This window comes from Oncorhynchus mykiss, chromosome 11 (assembly GCF_057628025.1).
Source record: "Oncorhynchus mykiss isolate SJ-2025 chromosome 11, ASM5762802v1, whole genome shotgun sequence".
Lineage (NCBI taxonomy): Eukaryota > Metazoa > Chordata > Actinopteri > Salmoniformes > Salmonidae > Oncorhynchus > Oncorhynchus mykiss.
The window spans coordinates 5,651,257-5,664,489 of NC_143032.1; the positions used below are offsets into that span (position 1 = coordinate 5,651,257).

At 43.6% G+C, this 13,233-nt stretch overlaps 1 protein-coding gene across 1 annotated transcript in view; it reads right to left on the bottom strand.

The window, feature by feature from the left end:
* Positions 1–1,269: 1,269 nt before the first annotated feature.
* The window catches only part of LOC110536534 (extracellular sulfatase Sulf-1), an 82,864-nt gene continuing 70,900 nt past the window's right edge, over positions 1,270–13,233 (bottom strand). Inside the window, exons 15-19 of the mRNA XM_036934702.2 lie at positions 12,199–12,371; positions 10,269–10,411; positions 9,754–9,880; positions 8,758–8,791; positions 1,270–4,629 (exon numbers count right to left, since the gene is read on the bottom strand). Of these exons, the coding sequence (XP_036790597.2) occupies positions 4,596–4,629; positions 8,758–8,791; positions 9,754–9,880; positions 10,269–10,411; positions 12,199–12,371 (511 nt within the window). The 3' untranslated portion in view covers positions 1,270–4,595. The remainder of the gene's footprint in view (positions 4,630–8,757; positions 8,792–9,753; positions 9,881–10,268; positions 10,412–12,198; positions 12,372–13,233) is intronic.

Below are 13,233 nucleotides of genomic sequence, written 5' to 3' on the forward strand. Positions count from 1 at the left end.
AACCATTAGGTAGGTGTGTTAGTATGGTGGATGGGTTTATGATTGTATGAGGAAATTATGTTAGTTAAATAAGATGAAACGTCACCCAACAAAAATATTTGACACGTTTATTTTTTAACAGCTTTTTTTTTTGGGGGGGGGGGGGGGGGGGGCTTTGTGCACATATTGTAAAAAAATAAAAAAATGAACTTAAAAAAAAAATACATAATGTAAGCTTAAGGGACAATGACAGGCCAAACATACCCAGGGATATGTAATAGGATTGGGATGGGTTAAATCCTATGGATACTTGCTCATACCACATACAGTATACACCGAGTACAAAACATTAAGAACTCCTGCTCTTTCTATGACATGGACTGACCAGGTGAAGCCATTTGAAAAACACAGCTGAGGTGCTGACCTGCTGCACCCTCTACAACCACTGTGATTATTATTATCTGACCCTGTTGGTTATCTATGGACGTTTGAACATCTTGAAGAATGATCTGGCGATAATGGCCGTGTACTCGCTTATAAATCTCCACCCAACACAGCCAGAAGAGGACTGGCCACCCCTCAGAGCCTGGTTCCTCTCTAGGTTTCTTCCTAGGTTGGCTGATGCCTTTCTAGGGAGTTTTTCCTAGCCACCGTGCTTCTACATCTGCATTGTTTGGTGTTTTAAGCTGTTTTTCTGTACAAGTACTTTGAGACAACTGCTTTATAAATACATTTCATTCATTGATTGATTGATTGACATCCAGCCAACTTGACACAACTGTGGGAAGCATTGGAGTCAACATGGGCCAACACTCCCGTGGAAACGCTTTCCACACCTTATAGTGTCCATTCCTGGACGAATTGAGTCTGTTCTGAGGGCAAAAGGTGTTTCTTATGTGTTTGTTTTTTTACACACAGTGTAAAAGACAACATTATTAATGACGTATAGATCACCTTATAGTAATGCCATTATGCTATTCAAGGTGCAATCGGAGGAAAAAACGTTTCGGGTTTAAAGTCTCTAATAGCACCCTACTGTATGTAGTTTAGTACACTACGCCCATATGGAGCTGGTCAAACGTAGTGCACTACAAATGGAAATAGGGTACCATTAAGGACGCATTTAAAGGTTTTGACATCGTGACAGTTGTGTCCTTGTGAAATGGAACTTGGAGAGGATCATGGACATTAATAACATTGAATCCTTGATTATCACTAGGGAAGACAGGTCTATGTGATGGGAGTTAGTAGGGCTGCTGGGTATTCAGAAGAAGAAAAACAAACGGCTGCAGGTTTGAACATTTCATAATTTACTCCGTGATTACTTCTACTCATACGAATTTCCTACCCATTCTTATAAATCGTTTTGTGTGCAGATAGTTAAAGCTGCAATCTGTCTTTTTTTTTTTTCCGGAAACCCAAACAAATTCACATAGAAATGTGAGTTACACAGTGGAGCTGTCCTCATTGAAAGCAAGTCTAAGAAGCGGTAGACCCTGTTCTATGTGCGCTATTTCTGTACTTCCCATTCTTACATTTGGTTTTGTATACCAACTTCAAAACAGCTGAAATAAAATATTTTTTGGTGATGGAAAAGATATTTCACAGCGGTTTAGATGGTACAACGATTCTCTGCACTATACTTGCTTGTTTTGTCACAAACTGAAATTAGGCGAACTATTGGATGTTCAGAAACCAGGAAATGGCGAAGCGATTTCTGCATGTTTCACCTTTAACAATTTATATGTTTCCTATCTGAAGATTTAATTTGAGTGTAGAGGCTGGGTGTACTGTCGACCAACATGTGAGATAGGGAAGTTACTGTAGCTTTAAAAGTAACATAACAACATAGTAAACAAAGTTAAATCATTATATTTAGTAAATCAATTACGGTAACAATGTTCATTTTTGTCTTTTTTTTTTTTGAAACTATAAACGGGTCACATTCAGTGTTTCACTTTGCAGTAGCAATTATCCATAAAAATCACTGTGTTCAAAATGACCAATGATCAGTTTTAAGCGTCATGACACAAGTTACAGTTACACTGACCGTGTCCGAATACCCTAGTAGGTTACTTAAATATGCAATAAAATATATCGTTTTATAGAATGTGACGTTTTGAAAATCGAGTATACTTTAAATGCCCAGATCTCATACTCATTTGACTTTTGATGAAATAGAATTCGCAGCACACTATTGAGGTAGAGAAGCATCTTTTTTTTCCCCCACGTGTTTGACAACAGCTGATAATCAGAATAGGGGATGCGCTCTACAACACGTACCCATGGCGGGGAACAAGTGTGATTGCGCAGTCGATGACTCCTTCTCAGTATCAATGAGCAGTACGTTGATATTTGTTGCTTACTTCGTACATTCTTACTAAACGGTGCGTTTTAATTAGCATGTAGTACGTTTCGTACACAATGTTTAGTTTAAGTAGTAGGCAAGTCAGATTTCGGACACGACCCAGTGACTACCTTTTTCCAAACCACAAACATTTAAACTAAAGACAAGGGTCAGTTCAAGGGAAAAGCTGAATGTTTAAAGTGCATTTAGGGTCAAACTATTGGCATCATCTGAGTGATGATCGGTCTAGAGATGACTGAGGGCGGATTCAATCCGATCGCGCTTGATCGACAATGCGTCTTTTAAAAAGGTAACGCTCACGCATTCACAGGCAATTCGCATTCACAGTAAACACTGCAAATGTCAGCTCAATCGGAAAATGACTTTAAATGTCAAGCACTCTTTAACACGGATCTAACGCAGATCAAATCGCGTCCCAGCCTGAGTCAGTTAGAATTAGCCAACTTCATTGTAGCACACCAAGGTGTTCGCATTAGCCAACTCCATTGTAGCACACCAAGGTGTTAGCATTAGCCAACTCCATTGTAGCACACCAAGGTGTTAGCATTAGCCAACTTCATTGTAGCACACCAAGGTGTTAGCATTAGCCAATTCCCTTGGAGCACACCAAGGTGTTAGCATTAGCCAACTCCATTGTAGCACACCAAGGTGTTAGCATTAGCCAACTCCATTGTAGCACACCATGGTGTTAGCATTAGCCAACTCCATTGTAGCACACCAAGGTGTTAGCATTAGCCAACTCCATTGTAGCACACCAAGGTGTTAGCATTAGCCAACTCCATTGTAGCACACCAAGGTGTTAGCATTAGCCAACTCCATTGCAGCACACCATGGTGTTAGCTAACGCCAAAAGACAACTATAACCTTCAGACCAGGAAATGGTTTCACCATTCTTATAACCTTTAAAATATATATATATATATATATATATATATGTGTATGTGTATATATATTATTAAAATGGTCAACTGTGTTATTTTGTACTTGGATCTTAATTAAAATCAATTAAAAGTTGAATTCCCCACATTTCAATAATTTCTGCTGTGTTAAGGATTTACATTTTTTTTACAAAATATATATTTTGAAAAAACAGAACACTGTAGTTTTTCCAATAATAATAAATGGAAGCGCCTGTGAAAAAACAAAAACAAGAATAACTTTAATACTCATTAATAATACAGCTCTAACTCAGACTGACTGGTGCTGAAATCATCGTCAACCATCTTGGCTCTCCATCTCCCCCAGTTTCTGTGTCTCTCTGTGTCTCTATGGTGACCACCAGGCTGCCCTATGGCAGGTCAGCACCTTTAATTTGTCTGTATGTGTCTCACTGGGTGTGGTTGGAGGAGGGCTGAGGGGATTGGCCCTAGGGAGTCTACTGCATCTCTACCTGTTACTGTTGGGTCTGGAGGTGCTGGCCCACTACCAACCCAGTCCCCTCGGGGGCGCCAGTCTGAGGCAGGCTCCCAGTGATAGTGTTGGAGGCCTGTATTGTGGGCTTCATTGTCTGTGTCTGTGGGGAGAGGGGGAGGTAGCCTTGGGCCTCTTCCTCCCAGCTCCAGTCCCTGGATGAGGCTTCCTCCCAGCTCCGTCCCCCTCTCCAGGTCATTGTGTCACACCTCCTTTTCCGTCAGCCCGTTGTTCCTGTTGCCACTGAAGACCAGCCCCGCCCCCTCGCTGTCTAGCCCCTCCTCCAGCTGATTGGCCACTCACGGGCAACCACCTCCCCCCCAGGCCCCTCCCCCTCTGATCTGCTGACGATGACGTCACAGAGATGATAACGTCATCGCAGACACCACCTGAGGACTGTCTAATGGCTTAGTCTCATCCGGGAGCTCATTCATAGATTGTAGTTGACCTCTAACCTTTGAGTGCTGTGTGGGTGGTACTGAGGAGGTGGTGATGGGGGGGAGGGGAGGGGGGGGGGGGGTGCTTGGGGCAAGAGGAGTGGTGAGGGGGGTCTCTGGGAGTCCCGTGGTGGCCCAGTTCAGAGTGACCAGGCCTAGCCAGATGTCCTGGCTGGGGGTCTCCTCTCCTTTTCCCCCGCTGCCCTCCTCCAGCCCCACGGACCCCCTCTGCACAGACGCCGGGTCATCCTTAAAGTCAAGCTTTTTGGGGTTTTGGTCGTCGTCGTTGTTTTTCTCCGGTTGGTCTAAAAGGTGTAGCAGAAACATTATCAACGTCCTTCTGGAAGATGTGCTAGTCGTCCTGGGCTGTAGTCACCTCCTCCTCCGTCAGGCTGGGCAGCTTAACCCGCTCGTCCGTCCCAGACTGGCTGAGTGCTGTGTGGGTGGGTGGGTGGGGAGAGGAGGAGAGGGTCAGGGTCTGGAGGTAAGGGTGTATAGTAGTGGTAGTTTGTGATTGCATGGTTGTGTTGCAGTAATACCAGCCCAACATTAGTATCCAGTCCAAGATTAGTATCCAGTCCAAAATTAGTATGCAGTCTAATCCAGTCCAACATTAATATCCAGTCTAGTCCAGTCCAACATTAGTATCCAGTCCAACATTAGTATCCAGTCCAACATTAGTATCCAGTCCAACATTAGTATCCAGTCCAACATTAGTATCCAGTCTAATCCAGCCCAACATTAGTATCCAGTCCAACATTAGTATCCAGTCTAATCCAGTCCAACATTAGTATCCAGTCTAATCCAGCCCAACATTAGTATCCAGTCCAACATTAGTATCCAGTCTAATCCAGCCCAACATTAGTATCCAGTCCAACATTAGTATCCAGTCCAACATTAGTATCCAGTCCAACATCAGTATCCAGTCCAACATTAGTATCCAGTCCAACATTAGTATCCAGTCCAACATTAGTATCCAGTCCAACATTAGTATCCAGTCTAATGCAGTCCAACATTAGTATCCAGTCTAATGCAGTCCAACATTAGTATCCAGCCCAACATTAGTATCCAGTCCAACATTAGTATCCAGTCCAACATTAGTATCCAGCCCAACATTAGTATCCAGTCTAATGCAACCCAACATTAGTATCCAGTCTAATGCAGTCCAACATTAGTATCCAGCCCAACATTAGTGTCCAGTCTAATCCAGCCCAACATTAGTATCCAGCCCAACATTAGTATCCAGTCTAATCCAGCCCAACATTAGTATCCAGTCCAACATTAGTATCCAGTCCAACATTAGTATCCAGTCCAACATCAGTATCCAGTCCAACATTAGTATCCAGTCCAACATTAGTATCCAGTCCAACATTAGTATCCAGTCCAACATTAGTATCCAGTCCAACATTAGTATCCAGTCTAATCCAGTCCAACATTAGTATCCAGTCTAATCCAGCCCAACATTAGTATCCAGTCCAACATTAGTATCCAGTCTAATCCAGCCCAACATTAGTATCCAGTCCAACATTAGTATCCAGTCCAACATTAGTATCCAGTCCAACATCAGTATCCAGTCCAACATTAGTATCCAGTCCAACATTAGTATCCAGTCCAACATTAGTATCCAGTCCAACATTAGTATCCAGTCCAACATTAGTATCCAGTCTAATGCAGTCCAACATTAGTATCCAGTCTAATGCAGTCCAACATTAGTATCCAGCCCAACATTAGTATCCAGTCCAACATTAGTATCCAGTCCAACATTAGTATCCAGCCCAACATTAGTATCCAGTCTAATCCAGCCCAACATTAGTATCCAGTCTAATCCAGTCCAACATTAGTATCCAGTCTAATGCAACCCAACATTAGTATCCAGTCTAATCCAGCCCAACATTAGTATCCAGTCTAATCCAGCCCAACATTAGTATCCAGTCTAATCCAGCCCAACATTAGTATCCAGTCTAATCCAGCCCAACATTAGTATCCAGTCTAATCCAGCCCAACATTAGTATCCAGTCTAATCCAGCCCAACATTAGTATCCAGTCTAATGCAACCCAACATTAGTATCCAGTCTAATGCAGTCCAACATTAGTATCCAGCCCAACATTAGTGTCCAGTCTAATCCAGCCCAACATTAGTATCCAGCCAAACATTAGTATCCAGTCTAATCCAGTCCAACATAAGTATCCAGTCCAACATTAGTATCCAGTCCAACATTAGTATCCAGTCCAACATTAGTATCCAGTCTAATCCAGTCCAACATTAGTATCCAGCCCAACATTAGTATCCAGCCCAACATTAGTATCCAGTCCAACATTAGTATCCAGTACAACATTAGTATCCAGTCCAACATTAGTATCCAGTCTAATCCAGTCCAACATTAGTATCCAGCCCAACATTAGTATCCAGTCTAATCCAGTCCAACATTAGTATCCAGTCCAACATTAGTATCCAGTCTAATCCAGTCCAACATTAGTATCCAGTCTAATCCAGCCCAACATTAGTATCCAGTCCAACATTAGTATCCAGTCTAATCCAGTCCAACATTAGTATCCAGTCTAATCCAGCCCAACATTAGTATCCAGTCCAACATTAGTATCCAGTCCAACATTAGTATCCAGTCTAATCCAGTCCAACATTAGTATCCAGTCTAATCCAGTCCAACATTAGTATCCAGCCCAACATTAGTATCCAGTCCAACATTAGTATCCAGTCCAACATTAGTATCCAGTCCAACATTAGTATCCAGTCCAACATTAGTATCCAGTCCAACATTAGTATCCAGCCCAACATTAGTATCCAGTCTAATGCAGTCCAACATTAGTATCCAGTCTAATGCAGTCCAACATTAGTATCCAGCCCAACATTAGTATCCAGTCTAATCCAGTCCAACATTAGTATCCAGCCCAACATTAGTATCCAGTCTAATCCAGTCCAACATTAGTATCCAGTCCAACATTAGTATCCAGTCTAATCCAGTCCAACATTAGTATCCAGTCCAACATTAGTATCTAGTCTAATCCAGTCCAACATTAGTATCCAGTCTAATCCAGCCCAACATTAGTATCCAGTCCAACATTAGTATCCAGTCTAATCCAGCCCAACATTAGTATCCAGTCCAACATTAGTATCCAGTCTAATCCAGTCCAACATTAGTATCCAGTCCAACATTAGTATCCAGCCCAACATTAGTATCCAGCCCAACATTAGTATCCAGTCCAACATTAGTATCCAGTCCAACATTAGTATCCAGTCCAACATTAGTATCCAGTCCAACGTTAGTATCCAGTCCAACATTAGTATCCAGTCTAATCCAGTCCAACATTAGTATCCAGTCTAATCCAGTCCAACATTAGTATCCAGCCCAACATTAGTATCCAGTCCAACATTAGTATCCAGTCCAACATTAGTATCCAGTCCAACATTAGTCCAACATTAGTATCCAGTCCAACATTAGTATCCAGCCCAACATTAGTATCCAGTCTAATGCAGTCCAACATTAGTATCCAGTCTAATGCAGTCCAACATTAGTATCCAGCCCAACATTAGTATCCAGTCTAATCCAGTCCAACATTAGTATCCAGTCCAACATTAGTATCCAGTCTAATCCAGTCCAACATTAGTATCCAGTCCAACATTAGTATCTAGTCTAATCCAGTCCAACATTAGTATCCAGTCCAACATTAGTATCCAGTCTAATCCAGCCCAACATTAGTATCCAGTCCAACATTAGTATCCAGTCTAATCCAGTCCAACATTAGTATCCAGTCCAACATTAGTATCCAGCCCAACATTAGTATCCAGCCCAACATTAGTATCCAGTCCAACATTAGTATCCAGTCCAACATTAGTATCCAGTCCAACATTAGTATCCAGTCCAACGTTAGTATCCAGTCCAACATTAGTATCCAGTCTAATCCAGTCCAACATTAGTATCCAGTCCAACATTAGTATCCAGTCCAACATTAGTATCCATCCCAATATTGCATGTTCTAATAGACACGCAGACACACAGACAGTCTGACAGATGTTCTAACAGATACACAGACACAGTCTGACAGATGTTCTAATAGACACACAGACACAGTCTGACAGATGTTCTAACAGACACACAGACACAGTCTGACAGATGTTCTAATAGACAGCCCTGATGCATGAAGGAGTGGAGAGAGGGGCTGAAGACAGATCTGTGCCTCAACCAGAAGATAAAGACAGTTTTGTTCTGACTGGAGTATCATCTTAAATGAACACAGTGTAAAAGATACAACGATGACGCCCCCTCAGACTTCCTGGTGACGTGATGACAAGCTACTTTCAATTAAGAGGAAATATAAAAATCGAGTCAACTAATCGATTATTAGTTAGCATAGTTTCCCAGGCATGCAGTCAAAAAAAACCAAGCAGCTTCGAACACCTCATGGATTATTACACTATTCCCTATGTAGTGCACTTTAGACCAGAGCCCTAAGGGACCTAAGGGTTCTGGTCAAAATTGCACTATATTGGTAACAGTGTACAATTTGGAACACACAGCTGAGATATCGTAAAAGAAGGGTGGTTACCTGTGTGCTTCGTAGCTGTCTCCATCTTTACCTCCTGGTCAGGAAGATAAGAACTAATGTTAATAAAGAGATGGGGGGGGGGGTAAGAAAAATAACAAATCATTCACATTGTAGATGTCTCTTCATGAACAGGACAAAGCCAGCATCTCTTGGCCCTAGAGGAGAACTGACGGTTCTGTTAGAGTATGGATGGATGAAAACGATGGAGGAGAGGAGGAGCAGGACAGGGCTCGGGTGGAGAGGACGGAGGGATATTTGATTGGGTTGGATGGATGGATAGATAGATGGTGAGATTGGGAAGGACGTAACTAGTGGGATGGTGTGGATGTACAGTAACACACTGTAGGGTACAGTAACACACTGTAGGGTTCAGTAACACACTGTAGTGTACAGTAACACACTGTAGGGTACAGTAACACACTGTAGGGTACAGTAACACACTGTAGGGTTCAGTAACACACTGTAGGGTTCAGTAACACACTGTAGTGTACAGTAACACACTGTAGTGTACAATAACACACTGTAGGGTTCAGTAACACACTGTAGTGTACAGTAACACACTGTAGTGTACACTAACACACTGTAGTGTACAGCCCAACACTGTAGGGTACAGAAACACACTGTAGGGTACAGAACCACACTGTAGTGTACAGAAACACACTGTAGTGTACAGTAACACACTGTAGGGTACAGTAACACACTGTAGGGTACAGTAACACACTGTAGGGTACAGTAACACACTGTAGGGTACAGTAACACACTGTAGGGTACAGTAACACACTGTAGGGTACAGAAACCCACTGTAGTGTACAGAAACACACTAATAGTAGTAGCACTGTAGTAGTACTCGTAGTAGTACTCTAGTATCACTAATAGTAGTACTAGTAGTATCACTGTAGTAGTACTAGTAGTATCACTGTAGTATCATTGTAGTATCACTGTAGTAGTACTAATAGACGTACTGTAGTATCGCTGTAGTAGTATGTGTGTGTTTACCTGTTGTGTCCAGCCCTTTGGGTCGGGGGTTACACTGCTTGTGTCCCTGGCAGCTCCTCATCTCCATCAGCTGGGAATGGAGGGTGTTCAACACCTCTCTATCCACGGAATACACCACGTTGGTCAACTATAAGACACACGGACACACACAGACACACGGACACACACACACAGACACACACAGACACACGGACACATACAGACACACACAGACACACGGACACACACAGACACACAAAAACACACACACATGGAGGCACACAGACACACACACAGACACACACACAAACACACACACAGACAGGCACAGACACACACAGACAGGCACAGACACACAGACACATACAGATACACACAGATACACAAACATGGAGGCACACAGAGGCACACAGACAGACACACACAAACACAGACAGCCACACACAGACACAGACAGACTTCAATACATAGTTTTCGACAGACAGAAAATCCAAACTGCTACTGAAAGGTATCTGGAAGGGGAGGAGTCCACTCACCTGATAGGGGTCGAGGTTGAGGTCAAAGTACTCGAGGAAGCCCGTAGCGAACTCACAGAACAGGGTGTTGTGCGTTTCGTTGATGGTCCTCACGCACCAGTAGGTGTTGTTGTTGGAACTGGTGCAGGCACAGAATGCTCCCACTGGAGGATTAGAGGAAGGGACAGACCAGCGTTAACTACTAACTAGCACATAACCCTCCAACTGGAGGAAGGACAACAGGGTTAATTAACTTCTAACTAGAACAGAACCCTCTAACAGGAGGAAGCACAACAGGGTCAACTACTAACTAGAACAGATCCCTCCAACTGGAGGAAGGCCAACAGGGTTAACTACTAACTAGAACAGATCCCTCCAACTGGAGGAAGGCCAACAGGGTTAACTACTAACTAGCACAGAACCCTCCAACTGGAGGATTAGAGGAAGGACAACAGGGTTAACTACTAACTAGCACAGAACCCTCCAACTGGAGGAAGGACAACAGGGTTAACTACTAACTAGAACAGAACCCTCCAACTGGAGGAAGGACAACAGGGTTAACTACTAACTAGCACAGAACCCTCCAACTGGAGGATTAGAGGAAGGACAACAGGGTTAACTACTAACTAGCACAGAACCCTCCAACTGGAGGAAGGACAACAGGGTTAACTACTAACTAGAACAGAACCCTCCAACTGGAGGAAGGACAACAGGGTTAACTACTAACTAGCACAGAACCCTCCAACTGGAGGAAGGACAACAGGGTTAACTACTGACTAGAACAGAACCCTCCAACTGGAGGAAGGACAACAGGGTTAACTACTAACTAGCACAGAACCCTCCAACTGGAGGATTAGAGGAAGGACAACAGGGTTAACTACTAACTAGCACAGAACCCTCCAACTGGAGGAAGGACAACAGGGTTAACTACTAACTAGAACAGAACCCTCCAACTGGAGAAAGGACAACAGGGTTAACTACTAACTAGCACAGAACCCTCCAACTGGAGGATTAGAGGAAGGACAACAGGGTTAACTACTAACTAGCACAGAACCCTCCAACTGGAGGAAGGACAACAGGGTTAACTACTAACTAGAACAGAACCCTCCAACTGGAGAAAGGACAACAGGGTTAACTACTAACTAGAAGAGAACGCTCCAATTGGAGAAAGGACAACAGGGTTAACTACTAACTAGAACAGAACCATCCAACTGGAGGAAGGACAACAGGGTTAACTACTAACTAGCACAGAATGCTCCAACTGGAGGATTAGAGGAAGGACAACAGGGTTAACTACTAACTAGCACAGAACCCTCCAACTGGAGGAAGGACAACAGGGTTAACTACTAACTAGCACAGAACCCTCCAACTGGAGGAAGGACAACAGGGTTAACTACTAACTAGAACAGAACGCTCCAACTGGAGGAAGGACAACAGGGTTAACTACTAACTAGAACAGATCCCTCCAACTGGAGGAAGGACAACAGGGTTAACTACTAACTAGAACAGAACGCTCCAACTGGAGGAAGGACAACAGGGTTAACTACTAACTAGAACAGAACCCTCCCACTGGAGGATTAGAGGAAGGGACAGACCAGGGTGAACTACTACCTAGAACAGAACCCTCCAGTGTAGTAACAGCGTACTGTTGGGGTAGTAACGGTGTAGTAACAGTGTAGTGTTGGCGTAGTAATGGTGTAGTAGCGGTGTAGTAACAGTGTAGTGTTGGCGCAGTAACGGTGTAGTAGCGGTGTAGTAACAGTGTAGTGTTGGTATATTACCAGTGTAGTAACAGTGTAGTGTTGGCGTAGTAACAGTGTAGTCACAGTGTAGTACCGGTATAGTAACAGTGTAGTACCGGTATAGTAACAGTGTAGTGTTGGCGTAGTAACAGTGTAGTAACGGTGTAGTAACAGTGTAGTGTTGGCGTAGTAACGGTGTAGTGGCGTACGGTTCCAGAAGGGGGCGGTCTGCCAGTGGTCGTTGTTGTGAGTGAAACAGGTGAGGCCAGGTAGACTACAGTCATCCCCATTTTTCAGCCTCTTTCTCTCTTTCCTCTCCTTTTTCTTCCGCCTGATCTCGTTAAACAGCTGCGTCTTCCCATCCACTTCTTGGGCCGCCTCCCTGCACAGACAGGACAGACAGACACACCCACCAAATAAAATTACAGACAGTAGTGCATTATATAGGGAAAAGTGTGCCAATTCAGACCCATCCTCCTGGGGCAAGGCGATGGTTAAGAGAGAAGGGCTGATTCCTTCCAGACTGAGTCACCGTATTGTGTTCCTACTGCCGCTTGTGACGATCCCTTCCAGACCTCTGGAAACTCCATACAGGAACCATGAAGATTTACCACTAGACAGGATAATACACAACACATCATACAGTACCAGTCACCTACTCATTCCAGGGGTTTTTCTTTATTTGTTCTATTGTAGAACAATAGTGAAGACATCAAAACTACGAAATAACACATACGGAATCATGTAGTAACCACAAAAGTGTTAAACAAATCAAAAAATATTTTATATTTGAGATTCTTCAAAGTAGCCACCCTTTACCTCGATGACAACAGGAAATGGCCTTCCCCAAACTGTTGCCACAATGTTGGAAGCACAGCATCGTCTAGAATGTCATTGTATGCTGTAGCGTTAAGATTTACCTTCACTGGCGCTAAGGGGTGTTGCCCGAACCATGAAAAACAGCCCCAGACCATTATTCCTCCTCCACCAAACTTTACAGTCGGAACTATGCGTTGGGGCAAGTAGCGTTCTCCTGCCATCCACCAAACCCAGATTAGTCCGTTGGACTGCCAGATGGTGAAGAGTGATTCATCACTCCAGAGAACGCGTTTCCACTGCTCCAGCGTCCAATTGTGGCGAGCTTGACACCACTCCAGCAGAGACTTGGCATTGCGCATGGTGATCTTAGGCTTGTGTGCGGCTGCTCGGCCATGGAAACCCATTTCATGAAGCTCCCGACGAAC